General features: G+C 40.5%; 1 protein-coding gene and 1 pseudogene across 6 annotated transcripts in view; one reads left to right on the top strand and one right to left on the bottom strand.

Moving 5' to 3' along the window:
• Window positions 1-83: 83 nt before the first annotated feature.
• Window positions 84-3,001, top strand: LOC147000181 (ETS translocation variant 5 pseudogene; annotated as a pseudogene).
• A 5,310-nt stretch (window positions 3,002-8,311) lies between these two features.
• The window catches only part of LOC110289150 (solute carrier family 22 member 27-like), an 80,428-nt gene continuing 67,121 nt past the window's right edge, over window positions 8,312-21,618 (bottom strand). For 2 of the 6 annotated variants that reach the window (XM_085834201.1, XM_085834206.1), the window contains 5 exons: window positions 18,410-18,525; window positions 17,596-17,810; window positions 10,864-10,972; window positions 9,699-9,902; window positions 8,581-8,765 (listed from right to left, as the gene is read on the bottom strand). In XM_085834201.1, the coding sequence (XP_085690327.1) occupies window positions 8,705-8,765; window positions 9,699-9,902; window positions 10,864-10,972; window positions 17,596-17,810; window positions 18,410-18,525 (705 nt within the window). In that variant the 3' untranslated portion in view covers window positions 8,581-8,704. Of the gene's footprint in view, window positions 8,766-9,698; window positions 9,903-10,863; window positions 10,973-17,595; window positions 17,811-18,409; window positions 18,526-21,618 lie in introns of those variants that run through there. The other 4 variants (XM_085834202.1, XM_085834203.1, XM_085834205.1 and 1 more) reach the window with 4 other exon arrangements.

The raw sequence follows: 21,618 nt of genomic DNA, 5'->3' as shown, positions 1-21,618 counted from the left end.
GACTGCTTTCATTGTGTCCCATAAGTTTGGGTATGCTGTGGCTTCATTTTCATTAAACTATAAAAAGTCTTTAATCGACAGCAACAAACATTTGCGGTCCCCCGGCCACCACATCAGCCCCTGCAAATGCCAAAGATGATGCCTGAAAGCCAGTATCCATCAGAACAGAGATTTCAGCGACAGCTGTCTGAGCCCAGCCATCCCTTCCCTCCTCAGTCAGGAGTTCCTGGAGATAGTCGCCCCAGCTACCACCGGCAGATGTCAGAGCCCATTGTCCCCGCAGCTCCGCCACCCCTTCAGGGATTCAAGCAGGAATACCATGACCCACTGTATGAACACGGGGTCCCTGGGATGCCTGGTCCTCCAGCACATGGATTCCAGTCACCCATGGGAATCAAGCAGGAGCCCCGAGATTACTGTGCTGACTCAGAAGTGCCTAACTGCCAGTCATCCTACATGAGAGGCGGGTATTTCTCCAGCAGCCATGAAGGATTCCCGTATGAAAAGGACCCCAGGCTGTACTTTGATGATACTTGCGTGGTGCCTGAGAGACTGGAAGGCAAAGTCAAGCAGGAGCCCACCATGTATCGAGAGGGGCCCCCTTATCAGAGACGAGGCTCTCTGCAGCTGTGGCAGTTCCTCGTCACCCTCCTGGATGACCCAGCCAATGCCCACTTCATTGCCTGGACTGGCCGAGGCATGGAATTTAAGCTCATAGAACCGGAAGAGGTTGCTCGTCGTTGGGGTATCCAGAAGAATCGGCCAGCCATGAACTATGACAAGCTGAGCCGCTCTCTCCGCTATTACTATGAAAAGGGCATCATGCAGAAGGTGGCTGGGGAACGCTACGTCTACAAATTTGTGTGTGACCCGGATGCACTTTTCTCTATGGCCTTCCCGGACAATCAGCGCCCGTTCCTGAAGGCAGAATCCGAATGCCCCCTCAATGAGGAGGACACGCTGCCTCTGACTCACTTTGAAGACAACCCTGCTTACCTCCTGGACATGGATCGCTGCAGCAGCCTCCCCTACGCCGAAGGCTTCGCTTACTAAGTTTCTGAATGGCCGAGTAGCCACACCCTAGAGCTAGCAGTCCTCATCCAGGCAAACGAGGGCAGTGGTTTTGTTTGTGTTCTTGGCTGTTCCTAAAGCTTGCCCTTTGAGTATTATCAGGAGAACCCAAGCTGTCTCTGGATTCGACACCCTTTAAGACAAATACCTTGGCTCGGGAGGAGTGGGAACAGGGAGAGACAGAAACCACCACTTCCTGGGGAGACATGGAAACCGTCCTCCTTGCCACCATGGCCAGTATGTGCAGAGCAGTACTGCAGTGTGTTCAGGGTTAGCGCCCATGAAAGGGGACCGATGTGTATGACAATCTGCGTTGATCATGGACTACTAAAATGCCTTCACACAGGAGGCTTTGACTTGCACAATTCTTTGGGAAGAAACTGCACACCCATAGGACAGTCGATAAGGCTGGGTCGGGGAGGCTCAGACCATTGAGGCTTGAAATTGCAAAACTCTTGTAGCTCATTCTGAAATCTTTCCCCTGTAGTCCAGAACTGGGGAGGCCAGGAGAGCCGTTACTCACTCCATGGTTCTCAGACCGCTTTCTTCTTCGGCCTTCCTTCCAGCCGAGCCGTCACCATAAGTAAATCAAGTCCCCTTCCTCGCAGTCACACGGCTGAGCGCAGACGGCTTGTTTTAAAAAGATGATGAACATGACAGTATTTTGTTTTGCTTTGATTTTGGGGGGGAGGGGTTCATCTTGCTTTTGGTGGTTGTTTTGGGGAAAAAAACAGTTTATATAAACTGATTTTTGTAGTTTTGGTATTTAAAGCAAAAACAAACAAAAAACAAACCCCTTTTGGTACCTGCACTGCATCCCTCAGGTGGGGCGGTGCCTACTTTGGAAGATGCTGCAGCCTGCGAGGGGATCTGCTGGGGCTTCCCCTTCGCCACACAGAAGCCGCTTGGTGCTTTCTGCACCAGACAACCTGTTGAGGCATATAACCTGATCTGTACATTTTTTAAAGTGTGCAGGGCAGCCTGGACACAGCTTAGCGTTATATGTGTATAGTTCTCCATGCTCACTAACTCTCTTTCTCTGGGAAGCAGATGTACATACTACATACATGTCACATACTACATACATGTCATGTACTACACACATGTCATATAGTACATACATGTCATGTCCATTTAACGACTGGTCACCTGCTGGGGACCCAGGCATCTGCCTTGTTTTCCTTTTTCTTTCAGTTTTGGACTTTGGACCCTGCACAGTGGTTCCCCGGGGTCTGAAACTTACCTGTCACACACAGGTAGAGCAGTGCAAGCCAGCATTACTGGCTTCCTGCTACTTTTTGTTTGTTTTTTTTTTAATTTTTTATTCTGATTGCTGTATTATATTGGGAATGTTCTAAACAACCAAACTAAAGCTGTGTACAGATTGGGTTTGGAGTGGTGGGGAAGTCAGCAGGAAACGCCAGTGCTTTGCTGCCTGACTCCTGGTTGACAGGAGTTTGCTGTCCTTGGCACTCCACACATGCAGGATGGGACACAGAGCTGACTGAGCATGGGACACTCCACAGCCTTCTCATGACGTGTGAAGGAGGTTCACAGGAACGAGGGGTATGTTTTAGAGCTATGAGAACCTAGTCAGCCCACAGAGGCATCAAACCTCAAGCTTGGGCCTTAATTAGCGTTGTACTCTGATGAAAGGACTCTTTCATAAGCATATTTATAGCTTTCTAATCTATACACAGTCTACACATAGATGCATATTTTACCCCAACTGGCTACAGGAGATTTATTTGTTGTAAATGCTGTATAGATTTTGGGGTTCTTTTTTGTTGTTCTTCCTCTCTTCACTTATACTGGTGTGGGGTTTGTTTTAGTTTTCTTTAGTGAATTTATGCTGTTTTGGGGGTGGATTGAGAAGAATCTTCCGTAGCCTGAGCTGTCCCTCCCGTTTTGACGGCACATGTGCCAGTCAAGGGACGCGGGACAGTAGCGCCACTTTGCATTCCCACCGGACTCATGTACCTCCCGCAGAGCCGTCCCCGTCAAGGTGTGGGGCTTCTTTCATGCATTTGCTTCTTTTCCAGAGTGTGGATTTGAACCACGTCCCCCTGCACAGGGCCGCGTGCACCCTGCCGAGCTGCGTATATTCTGTACTGTGTACAATAAAGAAGATTGCTTTCCTTACGCAAAAAAAAAAAAAAAAAAAAAAAAAAAAAAAAAAAAAAAAAAAAAAAAAAAAAAAAAGTCTTTAATCTCTTTATTTCTTCCTTGACCAGGGTATCATTGAGTAGAGTGTTGTTCAGCTTCCATGTGAATGTTGGCTTTCTATTATTTATGTTGTTATTAAAGATCAGCCTTAGTCCCTAGTGATCTGATAGGATGCATGGGATTATTTCAATATTCTAGTAGCTGTTGAGGTCTGTTTGTGACTGATTATATGCTCTATAGATATCTATTAAATCCATTTGTCCCATAATTTCTGTTAGTTTCACTGTGTCTCTGTTTAGTTTTTGTTTCCATGATCTGTCCATTGATGAGAGTGAGGTGTTGAATTCTCCCACTATTATTGTATGAGGTCTAATGTGTGCTTTGAGTTATAGCAAAGTCTCTAATTAATGTGGATGCCCTTGCATTTAGAGCACAGATGTTCAGAATTGAGAGTTCATCTTGGTGAATTTTACCTTTGATGAGTATGAATTGTTGCTCTTCATCTTTTTTGATAACTTTAGGTTGAAAGATTATTTTGTTTGATATTAGAATGGCTACTCCAGCTTGTTTCTTGGGACCATTTGATTGGGAAATTGTTTTCCAGCCTTTTACTCTGAGGTAGTGTGTGTCTTTGTCATTGAGGTGGATTTCCTGTATGGAGCAAAAAGTTGGGTTTTGTTTACATAACCAATCTGTTAGTCTCTGTCTTTTTATTTGGGAATTAAATCCATTGATATTAAGAGATATTAAGGAAAAGTCATTGTTGCTTCCTATTATTTTTGTTGCTTGAGGTGGAATTCTGTCCATGTGGCTATCTTATTTAGGTTTGTTGAAAAATTACTTTCTTGATTTTCTCGAGCTTAGTTTCGCTCTTTTTGTTGAAGTTTGCCCTTTATTATCCTGTGAAAGGCTAGATTTATGGAAAGATATTGTGTAAATTTGGTTTTGTCATGAAATACCTTGGTTTCTCCATCTATGGTAATTGAGAGTTTTGCTGGGTATAGTAGCCTAGACTGGCATTTGTGTTCTCTTAGGGTCTGTATGACATCTGCCCAGAATCTTCTGGGTTTCATAGTCTCTGGGGAGAAGTAAAGTGTAATTCCAATAGGTCTGCCTTTATACATTACTTGACCTTTTTCTTTTACTGTTTTTAATATATTTTCTTTGTTTTGTGCATTTGGTGTTTTGATTATTATGTGACAGAAGGAATTTCTTTTCTGGTCCAAACTAGTTAGAGTTCTGTAGGTTTCTTGTGTGTTCATGAGCATCTCTTACTTTGGTTGGGGAAGTTTTCTCATATAATTTTGTTGAAGATATTTACGGGCCCTTTAAGTTGGAAATCTTCTTTCTTGTATATACCTATTATTCTTAGGTTTTCTCTTCTAGTTGTGTCCTGGATTTCCTGGATATTTGGGCAAGGATCTTTTTGCATTTCACATTTTCTTTGATTGTTGTGTCATTGTTTTCTATGGTATCTTCTGCACCTGAGATTCTCCCTTCTATCTCTTGTGTACTGTTGTGTTATGCTTGCATCAATGGCTCCTGACTTCTTTCTAGGTTTTCTATTTCCAGAGTGGTCTCCCTTTGTGATTTCTTTATTGTTTCTACTTCCATTTTTAGATCCTGGATGGTTTTGTTCAATTCTTACTCTTGTTTTGTTGTGTTTTCCTGTAATTCTTTAAGAGATTTTGTGTTTCCTCTTTAAGTGGTTGTACCTATATACCTGTGTTCCCCTGTATTTCTTTAAGGGAGTTATTTCTGTCCTTATTATAGTCCTCCATCATCATCATCATCATGAGAAGTGACTTTAGATTCATATCTTGCTTTTCTGGTGTGGTGGTATATCCAGGAATTGCTATGGTGGGAGAGTTGGGTGCTGATGATGCCATACTTGGTTACTACATTGGTTTCTGTTGCTTCTGTTCTTAAACTTGCCTCCCACCATCTGATTATCTCAAGTGTTCCCTGTCCTTGATATATCTGATTGTAGGCTGTCCTACCTGTAATCTTGGCTGTGTCAGAATTCTTCAGAGTCCAGCTTTCTCTGTGGTCCTGTGATTCCGGAATCCTCTGATTCTGAGATTCTGGGTGTGTCAGAGTTCTTAGCAGTCAAACTTCCTCTGAGACCCTGAGATCCTGGTATGATCAAACCTCCTGGGATCCTGGGATCCTGGGATCCTGGGATCCTAATATCCTGGGTTATTAGAGCGCCTGGAAGTGGTACCTCCTCTGGGGACCATGGGGCTGTCTGCTGAGTTCGAAACCAAGGTAGAATAGTGCTGACTGAAAGGAACCCAAGCCTCTGGTCAAGTGGGGTTCCTGTGTCACTGCTTCTGATGGTCCAAGCACTCCTGGTGGTGTTGGAACAGATGTTGTGTTCTACTCACCAGTGATCCTAAGATCCTGTACGTGCTAGGGCAATTGGGGGGGTGGAGAGTCCTCTGGAGTCTGTGGGACTGTCCACTGAGTTCACACCCCAAGATATTGTTTAAATTTTGTTTGTCAAGGAATATCTTGGTAATTCCATCTGTGGTAATTGAGACTTTTCCTGGGTATAGTAGCATGGGCTGGCTTTTTTTGGTTTTGTCTTTGTTTTGTTTGGTTTTTTCTCTTAGAACCTGTATGGTATCAACTCAAGATCTTCTGGCTTTTAGAGTCTCTGTTGAGAAGTCTGATCTAGTTCTCATAGGTCTGCCTTTATATGTTACTTGACTTTTTTCTTTGCCACTTTAAATATTCTTTCTTTCTTTCTTCTGTGCACTTGGTGTTTTGATTATTATATGATGGGAGAAATTTCTTTTCTGTTCCAATCTGCTTGGTGTTCTATAGGCTTCTTGTATGTTTATGGCCATCTCTTTCTTTAAAGAAGTTTTCTAGTATAATTTTGTTAAAGATGGCCCTTTGAGTTGGGAATCTTCACTCTCTTTTATACCTACTATTCTTGTGTTTAGTCTTTTCATTGTATCCTGGATTTCCTGGATGTTTTGGGTTAGGACCTTTTTGCACTTTGTATTTTCTTTGACTGGTGTGTCAGTGTCTTCTATGGTATTTTCTATGCCTGAGATTCTCTCTTTTATCTCTTGTATTCACTTGGTGATACTTGCATCTGTGATTCCTGCTCTCTTTCCTAGGATTTCCATCTCCAACATTTTCCCTGTTTGTGTTTTCCTTAACCTTTCTATTCCCATTTTTAGATTCTGGACAGATTTGTTCAATTTGTTCATTTTTTATTGTATTTTCCTGTTTTTCTTTAAGAGATTTATGTGTTTCCTCTTTATGGGCTTCTTTTGTTTGCCTGTGTTCTCCTGTATTTCATTAAGAGAGTTATTTATGTCCTATGTAAGATACTACTTAATTCCTCGTAAGATGGGAAGTTGGAGCAGAATCTTGCTTTTTCAGTGTATTAGGGTATCCAGGGCTTGCTCTGGTGGGAGAACTGAGTTCTGGCGTTGTCAAGTTCTGGTGTTTTATGTTTTTACACTTGCCTCTTGCCATCTGGTTATGTCTCTTGTTAACTGGTCTTGCTGTCTCAGACAGGAGCCTGTTCTTACTGTAAGCCTGGTTATGTTGAGCTTCCTTGGGTCAGGTTGTCTATGAATATGGAAGGGTGTCTGGAGAGCCTTATCTGTAGCCTGGCTGTGTCAGAACTCATGGGGGTCAGGCTCTCCCTGGGTGGAGAAGGGGTGGGGATGGGACCTTAAGCACAAGATCTAATCCGGAGCATAGATGCAAACTGGAAGGAACCTTTATCTCCACAGGACTGGATGTTCTGCATTCTCTGAGCCCTGAGTGGTCCCAGTTAGGCCATGTATTGAAGCAGGTGTTGGGACTCACCTGTGAGCATGGAGGGGTCAGAACTTCTGGGGGTCAAGTTGTCTGTGAGTGTGGGCAGAGTGGTGTTGCTGGAGCACTGGATTTGCTCTGAGGTACAATGCAAATTTGAGGGGAAGTAAACTTGAATTGATTAAGACTAATGATTTTAGGTGAGTTACCCCCTGTTTACAATTGAATTTTTTTGCTTTATAATTGTCAATCTTTGAGAGAAACTTTTTTTTTCCTTTCTTTCCATGTATAATTGAATCCGCTAATTATCACTGATTTTTCATGTATATTTATGTGTGTGTGAGTGTGTGCATGTATGTATGTTTTATATATGAAATATACATCTGATAAAAGTAAAAAGTATTTTTAAAATACCTTATTTAAAGATGCTTAATGTTAGTTATTCTTCCTCATGCCCTCTCTGTATTGTCTGCCACTCGATTCACCCACTGATTTCTGTTCCTACCATGTTATTTCCCCTTCCTTTTCATGTCAACTTTGTTCAACTCTAACTTTCCTTTAAGCGGTTTCTTCCTCACCCACTCACAGTGCAGTCTTTCTCTTTGCCTGGACTCCAACCAAAACTGGATATACAAACAAATGAACAGATTGAAGGGATGTGTCACTGCTATCAGTGTATTGCTTTGGTACTGTTAGTGTAATTGTCCTACTTTGTAAGCCAGTTATCACCCATCCTTTGCTTTGTGTCTTCGTTATGCATATTCTTCTGTATACAAGACCTATGCAATCTTTCCACTGTTCTCTCTAGTGCTAAAAAGCCGTTTTTCAAATGTAGTCAATCTTCTTGTTATAACTTGGATTTAAATGACTCAAAAAGTTTCATCTACTGGAGAGTCAGTCCCCTCCATTTGGTGATAGTGAAAGGACAGAAAATTTGAGGTGCGGAAGTTTGGAGAGTTATTTTGCTGCGAAAATTTGGGGAAGCATTGCTTTCAGGATTCTACTTTGTTCTTGGCCATATTCAGCTACTTTTGTCTACTTTTTTCCAATGTTGCCTCTTTTCTTCTTTTACTTCCTTCTCCTGTGTTCTCTGTCTATCTATCTATCTATCTCCCTCTCTCTCTCTCTCTTTCTCCCCCTCCCTCCCTTCCTCCTTCCCGCCCACACTCCATCTTTACCTCCCTCCTTACCTTACTTGCAAGTATGAAATTAACATTTACCTCCTACCATACTACTGCTTCACACCAGAGATGAAGTGCCTCCTGGTAACCATGAACTGAAGCCAGTGATGTGGATTTGGGGAAAACAGTAAAGATTTCTTCCTTTAATTTCCTCAGGTATTATATGATAACAGTGGAAACATAGAATGCATACACCATCCAAAAACATAGTAGGTGTACGTGATTACAAAAAATGTCAAGCAGGATTTCTTTCAATGTACTGTTCAATTCTTTCAATGTTCTTTTTAATTCTTCAAATCACTTATGTGATTGCTCATAGATATTTGACATATAATAATGTATTGCAGCAATTAGAATGTGATCTGTGTTTTCTTGTTAATCTTTATTTATCAAGAAGTTTGATAATATCAAAAAAGAATTCTGAGTAATCATCTGGGAAAATTGTCACCATGTCCTGAATACAATTTTCTTCTCTTGGATCAAACGACAATTCCAGGAGTTCCTCAAAACCTTGTGACTTTAATGATGGAATCCTCCTCCTTTGCTTGTCTTGATTCTTTCCAACTAGAACACACAACAACAACAACAAAACCATAAACATGAAAACAAAATTTGTAAAATCTGGGAAAAAATAGTGTTGTCCTTCACAAAATAATCTACTTTCACCCATCACCTGTGTAACAATGACTACTTCTGAAGGATTTTTGGTAAATATTGTAAAATAAATTCTCTGTTAAGTTGTGAGTGAGATTTAGTACTTTACATATTGGTTATCAGGGGATTAACAAATGAGTTTTGGAAGAAAGCACTTGAAGTACATTCAAAACTGTTAAAATCTATTCCATTAATTTCCTTGTTAAGACCACTTAATTAACCTACATATTATTCTCTACCTGAACATTTTCATTTCTAGAAAAACCAAGGCAATTGGAATGTCACAGAGAATAGAAGCATGAATCACTTAGATACACAGTCATCTATGGCATGTCCTTTAGTCTTGCATGTTATTTATTTATCCTAAATTATTCCATGAGCTTTGCATACTCAAACCTATAGACTGTTAGTTTCATACACAGACACACACACACACACACACACACACACATATATATATATATATATATATATATATATATATATATATATATATACACACACACACACACACATCTATCTATAATCAGACAGAATACCAATAAAACCAGTAAATTTTTTCTGGCATAGCTTGAGCATAAGTAGCCTCTCTGACATAGAGAACCTCTAGGAACATTTGAATCTACAGTACAAGTGGGTTACTATTTGTCCCTATTCAAAAATACTGACTACAATTAAAATAACCCCAAATATCAGCATATATAGGAAATACACTCCCCAATTGAACATAGTGACCACTATAAATTAACACAATTGATCTTGTTTTTCATTGCTGCTTTACCTTCCTCAGCATAGTCCATTAGCAAACAACTCCCTTAAAGAACACAGAGAGGTTTTACTCACTCATTTCCTACATCATGGATGGAGTCAGGAAGAGGTTGATTCTTGGTTTCAGGAAGGAGAAACACACTAAACCCATAGAGGATAGAGAAGCCTCCATAGAAGATCCAGGGCAAGTTGGCAGAGTATATCGCTAGCATCATAAACAGGGGGGCCAGGAATAATCCACTATTACCAAACATTGAAATGACTCCCATACCTGTTGCCCTTGGAGCAAGAATATAGCACACACAAAAAAAAAATCTGGTAAAAATGCACACTTGAAACTTGTGTCTTAGAATCATACAGATCCTTTTTAAAACCTTAAAACCTGTTACTTGACAAAAACCAATGCAATTAAATTTAAGGATCTTGGTAACTTACTCTTCCTTCTCAAATTTATTTCATTTTGTAATATTTGAGGTCAGATTCAGACCATGAAGACACTTCCTTATTCAACACAATGAAACAGAAAGAGTAATATATGTAACTTATCTTATATTTTAGCTTTATTTATATGTATACATATATGAGTTAAGGATATAGGCTCTAAAATTGGGAAGGAAATACAAAAAGAGGTAGAACCTATCTCAAAATGGATAAGAGTTTGACTATAAAGGTGACATGAAAATAAAGGGGTTTACTGAGCAGTAGAAGACCAGCAGAAGTGTGGATCGGGGACTGATGGAGTTGAATCAGCACGAAGAGCATCTCTGAGATAATGTTATAAAGCAACAGATTGTACTGTATTCCAATTTAAAGAAATGTATCCTCACCTACACACCCTAAAAAATTTAGGGTATGAGAGCATTCAATTGTAAGGTAGAATGAATTAAGTAAAAATAATAAGATGATCAGAGAGAATAATGAAAATTAATATGATAAAAAATATATGACATGCCCACATAAAGTTGCCTTAAATAAATATAATAAAAGTAAACAAATTTAGAGTATGCTGTTGCTTGTAAAAAACACCTTTTCAGTTGTTCCATTATTTACATGAGATACTAAGTAGTAGTACTTTGGTAGACTTACATATCTCAAAACAAAGTGAAATTTCAGGATACTAAAGTTATAAACATTCTCTTTATAACCAAATGGTTAGATAACTACCCAGTCTTTAGTTTTCTTCCTTTAGTTGCATAGAATGAATGGAGAAGTTATTCTGTGACTGACTTGAAACTTGTACCTTAATGTGGTTGGAAGTAGCTCATTTATATGAAGATTACTAACACACATACATAGAGAAGAAAGTGCTGCTGCCAATGTGGCCATAATAATACGCAGGGTCTGCATTTCTAGAGAAAGGAAGACCAAGGGTTGTGGTTAGTTCAGCTTTGCTATAGTAATTTGTAGTTCTCAATTCCCAAGCAAAGATAACAGTGGTAACACCTCATCAGAGGTGTGTGCAAGTATAAAATACAGAGAGGAAAATCAGCAGAGAAAAGAAATCCTATAATGGCTAGTATGTTGAGAAACGTGACCAATTTATTCATGATAGTTTGTGGAGAATCAAGGATTTTGAACAGTTGTGCTCATTCCTTCATGTTTCAGACAGTGGTGAGTCCAGGCAGAAGTCACTTTCATATTTCCTCTCTAGGGACTCAATGGTCCTCCAGCAGAATATGAGACTGTCATGGGGTGAATCATGAAAGAATTCAAACTCTTAAAGAATCATAGGCCATTGAAATCCATGATAAATATGGAATAAAACAAAAGAGTGTCATAAAACTGGAGGCTTGTACTGCTGAGATGGCAAATTCATCAGAAATAAAAAAATAAGAATTTCTTCTAGGACAATGAGAAAAGCATTGAACACGTGGGCACAGGGGAAATTTTCCTAAGCAGAACACCAATGACTTACACTCTAAGATCAAGAATCTACAAATGGGACCTCATAAAATTGAAAAGCTTCTGTAAGGCAAAGGGCACTGTCAATAGAACAAAATAACAACCAACATATTAGGAAAAGATCTTTACCAATCCTACTCCTAATAGAGGGCTAATATCCAATACAAATAATACAAAAAAAAACCTCAAGATGTTAGACTCCAGAGAACCAAATAACCCTATTAAAACATGGGGAACAGAACTAAATAAAGAATTCTAAACTAAGGAAACTCAAATAGCCAAGAAGCACCTAAAGAAATACTCAACATCCTTAGTCATGAGGGAAATGCAAATCAAAACAACCCTGAGATTCTACCTTACACCAGTCAGAAGGGCTAAGATCAAAAACTTAGTAGACTTCAGATGCTGGAGAGGATGTGGAGAAAAAGAAACACTTCTCCATTGCTGGTGGGATTGCAAACTGGTACAATCACTCTGGAAATCAGTCTGGCAGTTCCTCAGAAAATTAGACGTAGTACTACCTGAGGACCCAGCATTACCACTCCTGGGCATATACTCAGAAGATGCTTCAACATATAACAAGGACACATGCTCCACTATGTTGAAAGCACCTTTATTTATAATAGCCTGAAGCTGAAAAGAACCCAGATGTCCCTCAACAGAGGAGTGGATACAGAAAATGTGATACATTTATACAATGGAGTACTACTCAGTTATTAAAAATAATGAATTCATTGAATTCTTAGACAAATGGATAGAACTAAAAAATATCATTCTGAGTGATATAACCCAATCACAAAAGAACACACATGGTATGCACTCACTAGTAAGTGGATATTATCCAAAAAGCTCAGAGTACCCAAGATACAATTCACAGACCTCATGAAGCTCAAGAAGAAGGAAGACTGAAGTATGGATGTTTCAGTCCTTGTTGAAGGGGGAACATAATACGGACGGGAAGAAATGCAGAGACAAAGAGTGGAACAGAGACTGAAGGAAAGGCCATCCAAGACTGTTCCACCTGGGGATCTATCCCATACACAGTCACCAAACCCAGACACTATTATGGATGCCAAGAAGTGCATGCTGACAGGAGCCTGATATAACTGTCTCCTGAGAGGCTCTGCCAGTACCTGACAAATACAGAAGTGAATGCTCTCAGCCAATTGGACTGAGCGCAGTGTCCCCAATGAAGGAATTAGGGAAAGAACTGAAGGAGCTAAAGAGGTTTGCAACCCCATAGGAAGAACAACAGTATCAACCAGCTAAACCCTCAGAGCTCCCAGGAACTAAACCACTAACCAGAGTACACATGGAGGGATCCATGGCTCCAGCCTCATATGTATCAGAGGATGGCCTTATCAGGCATCAATGGGAGAAGAGGCCCTTAGACCTGTGAAGGCTATATGCCCCAGTGTAGGAGAATGCCAGGGCAGGGCTGCAGGAGTGGAGGGGGGTACACCCTCAGAGAAGCAGAGGGAGGGGGAATGGGATAAGGTGTTTCCAGAGGGAAACCAGGGAAAGGAGATAACATTTGAAATGTAAATAAAGGAAATATCCAATAAAAACAATTAAATAAGAAGAATATATATATTCATATATAAATTCATATATTCATACACACATACATATGCTCTCCATAAACTCATATGTTGGAATGCTTAGTACCAGAAAATAGAACCTTTTGCAATAATTAGAAGTATTATAGGGTGTAACTTTGGTGAAGGAGATGTGTCACTGGGGGGTGGTAATTGTGATGTCAGAAGCCCAATCCAGGCCCAATATCTCTCAACCATGGATTAGGATAAAGCTCTTACCTACCCATCTGTACCACACTTCCCTCTATCCATGATCCTTGCAACCATGCTGGCTACCATGATGATACTGGACTAAACCTCTGCAACTTCGAGCAAGGCCCCAATTACACACTTGATCTCATAAGAGTTGACTTGGTTGGTCATGGTATTTCTTCACAAATATAGACCTGTCACTAAGACAGATACTGGCACCATAGACTCAGCTGACCATATTTGTGATATCTTGACCATTGTTTATTAAAACATTACTGAAAGCATTGGGACTTAGAATAGAAGAGTGGTTGGATGATTTAAGTGAGGCTTACTGGGCTATACTAGTAGAAGAATGGAGGACAGTGCTAAGGCTTATTTGAGGGGTGAGGGCCCGGCAAAATAAATTTCAGATGGGAAAAGTTCTAGTAACTGGCCAGAGACAATTCCTGTGATTTGGAAGCAAAGATTGTTGCTGCTTTTTGTCCCTGTCCTGAAAAAAATATGCTTCAGACTAAACAGTTTGGGATTAATTAACTCTGACAGAGAAGATTACAAGACAGCCTAGTATTAATTATCAATTAATTATTAGTTATCACTAGTATATAGATCTACATGAAAAGGACAGAACAGATGTGGGGCATTGGGCTATACACAGACAGACTAGATTCCTGCTGGAGATCTGCTCCTCTGTTACAATTACTCTACAGGTCCATCTCCACATAGTGCCTGCTGCCACAGATCCACCTAAGACAACACTATCTCCTGAGACTTACAGACATCAAAACTGCCTTCCTCCAAAAACCTCATCTGACTAAAGACTCCCAAGACACGTGCTAATCCCCACAAAAGATAGGCTTGGGACCTTCCAGCTACAGATGAACTCTCTTGCCAAAGCCAATTGCTGCTGAACTTGGAGAAAGTTACATGATAGTGAGTAAAACATAATGTCTATCTAAATTATTTACTGTTCAAAACTGATGTTATAGCTGTTCAAATTGTACTGCCCATGAAACAATTAATTGATTGTATAATCTCTTGCCCTCCCAACCCTTGCCCTTAACCGTTTTTACTACTCTGGCTTAGCTGTGCTACTTCTCTAGGCTATATGTTTTCTTCTGATACTTCCACACCACCTTAAACTTTCACCACAAATGACACAGTCACACAGTGACCCCCCCCCCCACCGTTTTATAAAAACAAAAGAAGGATTTGTGGGTCATTGGGCTATACACAGTCTAGTCTCCAGTCGAGCTCAGTTCTGAACCCTGGTAGAACCTGGTGGTGGTAATTCCCACCTACATGGGACAGAATTCCCACCTCATGTCTCCTGGACCCCTGGCTCCTGTCAAAGTTACTGCCCCCACAGCACCCACAGGAGAGACTCATGGCTAGTAGTCACATACACTATGTCCCAAGCTTCTGGCCTTCGGTCTAGACTCCTCCCAGTTACCTAGCAACAACAAGATAACAAGCCCACTATAAGAGGGGCTTCTTGACCTCTCTCTCCCTCTCCCTCTCCCTCTCCCTCTCCCTCTCCCTCTCCCTCTCCCTCTCCCTCTCCCTCTCCCTCTCCCTCTCCCTCTCCCTCTCCCTCTCCCCTCCCCCTCCCCCTCCCCCTCCCCCCTCTCTCTCTCTACTCTGTCCCTCTCCCTCTCTCTCTCTTACCTCCTCTCTCTCTAAGCTCTTACTCTCTTAAGCTTTCACCTTTCTTATTTCCTTTCTCTCCTCTCTTTACCCCTTCCCTCCTCTTGGCCATGGCTGGTCTCTCTCTCGCTTTTACCTTTTCTCTTTCCCCCTGCCTTTCTACAATAAACCTGTTAAACCATAGACTGTTGCTGTTCATCAAGGCCCACTGTGCTTGGACTATGGGATAGGCTTTCTTCTAATGAGCCGTTTCTAATCTCCCAATGGAAGGCCTTCCTGTGCTCCAGCCAGACTGGATTTAGGACTCTCGCCTGTGTCTGAACCTCTCTCCCTCTGCCCTCTTCCCATGTCTCTGAGGCAGAGTGTGTAGCCCTGGGGCCCCTAGTTTATTCTCAGCTCCTCTGCCATATCCAGAGTGGGATGCTGGAGACTGAGAACTTAGTACCAGGGGCTGCCCCTTGTCCAGTGGGGTCAGTGGCTTCACACAGCCAGATGCCCACCCGGGCCGAGTGGAAAGCATCCAGCAGTCCTCCCGAATCCGCCTGCCCAGAGCACAGGAACTCTGGCAAGATGTGGGCTCTCTCCCTCCTCCCTTTTCCCCTACATTCTCATCCCAACAAACAGAGAAATAGAAATAATGCAAAATGTATAGTTTGAGGAGAAAATGAGTGCCAGTAAATATAATAAACCTAAGGCTGGTTATTAAGGAGATTTAAAAAAAAGTCTAATGCTCAGTGTAATAAATGGAGTGATAACCTCAGTGTAAGCACTAAACTAGCTATGCTTCCAACGTTTCAAAACTGTTTTTAAAAAACTTAAGTTGCAAATGAAACCATCCCCAAAAGAAAGCTGGTGCTAATATAATTAAATAAGGAGGCCAAGTTCTATCCCCATCAAGCAGCCAAACATGATAGGTTTAGACAATTGGATCTGGACTAAAAGTCAAGGGTGTAAAAATGGGGTTATATATACCTCCATGACTGAGGAAATCATCTGATTGCAAGCATGTGTCAGGCAGTTCCCTGATGGAGACCAAAAGAGACCATAGTCTGAAGTTGTGAAAGTGAACCCTGGCTTTCATTTGAGACCTCAAGATGTTGATGATGCCACAGTCATACATGCTAAGGGGAGCTGCAGAGCAGGAGTGGAACCAACCCAAGACATAGAAATAGGTTACAGCAAACAAGGATGAAAGGAGTTTGGAATCAAATGGGCATTTGATATCAGACATGGAAATGCAGAGTTTGGAGTTTGCCCTGCAGGTTTTCATTTGCTTTGGGATAGTAGCTCCACATTGTCTATACCTTCCCTTTTTGAATAGTAATGAACATTCTGTGCCATTGTATATTGGATGTGATCAGGTTATTTATTTTGAATTTACAACCGATTGGATTTAAGAGATATCTGTGAGTGGGAGGAGACTTAAATTATGGAGTTTTAAACAGTGTGGAGACAGCAATAGGCTGAGGGGACTTTTGAAGTTGGACTGAATGCCTACTGGGCCCAGAGATTGGAAGTGATAGTTCAAATAAGAACGACCTCTCAAGACTCATAGTTTTGAATGCTTAGTCACTGGCACCAGTGCCACTATTGGAAAACAATAGAATGATAGGTAGGTGTACTGGAGGAATTGTATCATAGGTTGGAATTTGAGGTGACAAAAGCCCATCCCAGGCCAGTCTCTCCCTTGGTCTATGAATCAAGTTTTATATTAGCTGCTTTACCAGGTCCCTGCTTTTCTATGGCCATGAGCCTTGTTATGATGATAGTGAACCTAAACACTGACACATTAAGCAAACCTCCATTTAAGTGCTTTCATTTATGAGACTCTCCATTAATCATGGTGTCTCTTCACAGAAATAGACAGTGACTAAGACAAGGAGAGAGAGAGAAACTGAGAGTTCAAGAGTTATAGAACCCATCATCATGGGATTTAAAAAAAAAAAAAAACATATTACAATCCTGCATTTTAGCAAAGGAATGGACCACATAAGTACCACTACTTATTACATATAGGTACTTAATTTAGTAAATTCAGTCTTGAGATTTTTAATTCTTGGTCTACTTGTTCTTCTTTGCACATCGTCTATATTCCAACACAACTGAAAATTATTTTCTTGATTAACAACCCAACTGGCATACATAGTACATACAGTTGGTCAGACATTTTTGTGTAATCTGGGGTAGAATTATAAGGCCTAAAACATATATGGCTAGAATAAAAAATTTAATGGCCAAAAATGAATAATCTATAATGTTAATAAATGGCACCAGCTCCAGACACTTTTAACTGTAATAAATATTCTTTAGTAAATTTTGACTTCTGTTTTTATCCAGCTCCTTAATGGAGTATGTGCCTTGAGTTTCCAACATGGCTACCAGAAATTATTTGATTAGTGCTCTGATATATTGTATGTAAGGGATGATAAATCCTGAAAAAATGGAAGAACATAGTTTTTTGTTTTCGTATTTTTGGTTGTTTGTTTTGTTTTGTTTTTGGGTTTTTTTTTGTTTGTTTTGTTTTGTTTTGTTTTGTTTTTGTTTGTTTGTTTTTTGGTTTTTTTGTTTTTTGGTTTTTGTTGTTGTTGTTGTTGTTGTTGTTGTTGTTTTTTGCTTACCTTGTACTCTTTCCTTACCTTGAGGTACAAATACAGCTGTCAACATGAAGATTCCCCTCAGGGACATGAGAACTAGCTGGGTTATTCTACGTCCCATGTGATTAAGAACAAAATGTCCAATAACACTAAATAGTATGCCCAATGCACTACTGAGAAACTGCAACAGGATAATATTAGTACTCAGGTGTTGGAGGTGAAGTGATAGGCCAAAAATAGATACTGTAAATAAATATCTGTAGCAAAAAAAAAAGAAAAACAGCATATCACAAGGTTTAGAATTGATGTTTGACAGGTGCTAATAATATTGAACAAGAAACCAAATTCTAGTAGTTTTACTATGAAGGCATTTTGGCTTTGGGAATTTTTTACATCTAGGGTATCATTTTATAGCCACCAGGAATCATTGTGTAATGAGTGATCAAATCATAATCACTCTTGAAGTTTTGAAAAGTGTTAGTGGGTTTGTAGTATACATGGTGGGTGTTTCCATACACTCACCTGAATGAAGGTTCCATCTTTATATTAATACATGTTCTTCAGTTCAATGTATTTATGTACATTGTATTGGAGTTTTTATCTTCTTTGAAGTGAAATGAGACAACTGGGGAGTAACAACATCCAAGTTTATATTGTGTTTGGCATTCTCACCATCAGCCCATGGTGATGAGCCTGGCATGGATTTTGGATGTACACACTCTTCACTGCACAGTAAGTTCTGTGTAGCTATTCTCAAAATTCTTGGATTACTTCTAGCAACAGAAATTGTCATATCAAATCTGTCAGTGAGAAAATTTGTCTCTACACTATTTCAATAGGTACACTGTACGCATACCTCATTAAGGACAGGACACATATCCGCTTTCGTAAGATGGGTGTGTGGAACAAGTCTCTTGGAGAAGATTTTCTCTTTGCTGCCTCAAGTTCATTCTTCATACTTGTTTTCACAACCTTTGAAAATAAAAACAAGAGTCTGTTTAATTGTCACAAAATGATAAGAACTCTGGGGTATTACATACACTTATAGAAGACCAGATCAATAACTATTGATTTTCTATACTGAAAATATGAACATCAAAGTTACATTTACAGCCAAAAATTAGAGTGAAAGGAAAGCCCACAAGACAAAAACACTCAGGGGATTTCTACAGTGAAGTATATTAAACTGGGAATTATAGGTGGTTGTTGAACATTAAAAGAGTCCTTGGTTCTGGAAATAAAAATTAGAAAAGAAAACAACTGAAGAGGTTTTTAACGTAAGATTTGTTTATTTAGACCATTGAGTTTAGGTGGTAATGCTGCTTATGTTGGGCTTCCACTGATTCTGAATGACTGAAAATAGATTCAGGAAAAATAATTCTTTTCAAGACTCTTGATTTTAGCTTAAAACTCATGCTATTTAAAGGAAGACACAATTCACTGTTGTCTTAGTCAGGGTTTCTATTCCTGCACAAACATCATGACCAAGAAGCAAGTTGGGGAGGAAAGGGTTTATTCGGCTTACACTTCCATGCTGCTGTTCATCACCAAAGGAAGTCAGGACTGGAACTCAAACAGGTCAGGGAGCAGGAGCTGATGCAGAGGCCATGGAGGGATGTTCTTTACTGGCTTGCCTCCCCTGGCTTGCTCAGCCTGCTCTCTTATAGAACCCAAGACTACCAGCCCAGGGATGGCACCATCCACAAGGGGCCTTTCCCCCTTGATCACTAATTGAGAAAATGCCTTACAGTTGGATCTCATGGAGGCATTTCCTCAACTGAAGCTCCTTTCTCTGTGACAACTCCAGCTGTGTCAAGTTGACACAAAAATAGCCAGTACAACTGTCTTCATGATGCCTAAAATTTAGTTGAGTATGATATCAAAAGTTATATCTCCTAGTTTCATGTTGGAATGCTGGTGGTGATATTTTGGAGGGTAATAAGCCTTTAGATGGTAGAGTCTTCCTGTCAAATAGGATATTTATAATCTATACTTCAACTGAAGTAATGAATGCTGGTCTTGATGATGTGAGAATAGTCTGTCACCAATACCTGCTCCCACAAATTCTGCCATGGTCTGTCCTCTATAATTAAACTCTTGAATTCATGGCACACACTGAGATTTTTCTTCCTTTAATCTGTTTCTGCCAGGAATTTTAGTCATGGTATTGTGAAAGTGATCAGCATAGAAAATGTATACCAGATATGTGAAGTTGTTGCACAGACAAAGCTGACTGTATTGTTCTTCATAATTGGTTGTGCTCTGCTGGGGTATTTGGAGGAGTTCTTAGATGCTATACAGAAAATCCCTAGAGTTCTATGAACAGAGATTAATGGAGGATTACATACTGACCATGATATGAAAACATTCATGAGGTTGAATTCATACTATGAACTGAGTGACTTGATAACAAAAATTTCAAGATAATGCAGCATTTAGGCGTGTTGTGGTTGGATACAGATGATAGATATTTTTGCTCAGCTAGGTTCATCTGTTTTTTATAATCCAAGCCTCAAGTTCAGCACTACTACTCCTTCTTTAGGTGGGATCTTTTTATTTCAGTTAAACCAGGCAAGATAATTATGCACAGTAATTTTCAGAATCTACACTAAGCTAAATAGTCCCTATATGTATAGCTATAGTGCAGTATCCCAAGTGATTCTTGATACTTGTCAGGTTGGAAAGCAAAATTAACCACCAGATATCACTCTATTGATAACTTGAAATTCAAACACACCATTTTTAAGTCCTCAGACCTGCCCTTATTCTTTTTTGTACAGTTTCATGGACATTTAATCTTGGGGGGGGAAACCTGCATTTTTTTCAAAGATACAATCTCTATAATCTTTTTTTAAAGATTTATTTTATTGCTTTTTATTAATTATTTTATTTATTTACATTTCAAATGTTGCCCCCCTTCTCATTCCTCCCTCCATGAGTACCTCAACCCATCCCTCTTCCCTTTCATCTTTTAGAAGGTGCTCCCCCACCCAACAACTCCTACCTCATCCCTCTAGCCTTTCCCTTCTTTGGGGAATCAAGCCTCCACAAAACCAAGGGCATCCCCTCCCACTCAGACCAGACAACTCAGTCCTCTTCTCCATATGGAGCAGAGGCCATAGACCAGCCCATGTATGCTCTTTGGTTGGAGGCTTGGTCACTGAGAGCTCTGAGGGATCAGGTTAATTGCTACTGCTGTTCTTGAAGGGGTTTTCAATCCCCTTCAGCTCCTTCAGTCTGTCCTCTAATTCTTCTATAGGGGTTCCCAGGCTCAATCCAATGGTTGGCTGTGAGTAACTGCATCTGTCTCAGTCAGGCACTCAGAGGACAGCCATGCCAGACTTCTGTCTGCAAACACAACTCCTGTCTGCAAACACAATACAAATAAATGCATGTTATATGCATGTTATATATGCATATAACATGAGTGTATATAAAAACAAAGCAAAGAAGTCCTGAGTTTTAAAGGGAGCCTAAGAGGTATGTAGGAGGATTTGGAGGGATAAAAGAGAAGGGGTAGCAAGTGGGGTCCACATTGGATGGCCAATAAAGGTGAGTTATGTGTGGTCCCTTGACTACTATCACATGGAACACTCTTGCGTGCGCCCGACTGGCCAGGAAGAACGACGCTGCAACAGGATCCTTCCGCACACGTTTATTGGGAGAGCTTGATTGCAGAGCCGAAGTGACCCCAAGCCCAGAACTGGTGCTGCTTATATAGGCCTAGGAGAGGCATTCTCTCTCATCTGATTGGTTAACTTGTCTCTCATCTGATTGGTTAACTTTGGTTAATTCTCAAAACCTCATCTTGGCAAAAGAACCTTTACTGCCTATGTATGTGTGGTGGCCAGCAGTAGCCAACTGCCACTCTGCAACTGCCACTCTGCAACTGCCACTCTGTAACTGCCACTCTGCAACGGCTTCTCACAGAACACAGCTGATCCTGACATCCTAAGGAGCCTTGCAGGACCCCGGGAGCATCCTGCTTCCCTGAGGAGGACTGCAGGAGCCTCAAAGACATCCAGGTTAGACAATTTTCCCAGTAATCTCTGGCATAGACAGCAG

Source organism: Mus caroli, unplaced genomic scaffold, assembly GCF_978045245.1.
Source record: "Mus caroli unplaced genomic scaffold, Mus_caroli_1 scaffold_20, whole genome shotgun sequence".
Lineage (NCBI taxonomy): Eukaryota > Metazoa > Chordata > Mammalia > Rodentia > Muridae > Mus > Mus caroli.
The sequence above is the reverse complement of the archived record's forward strand: the minus strand, read 5'-3'. Positions and strand labels throughout refer to the sequence as shown.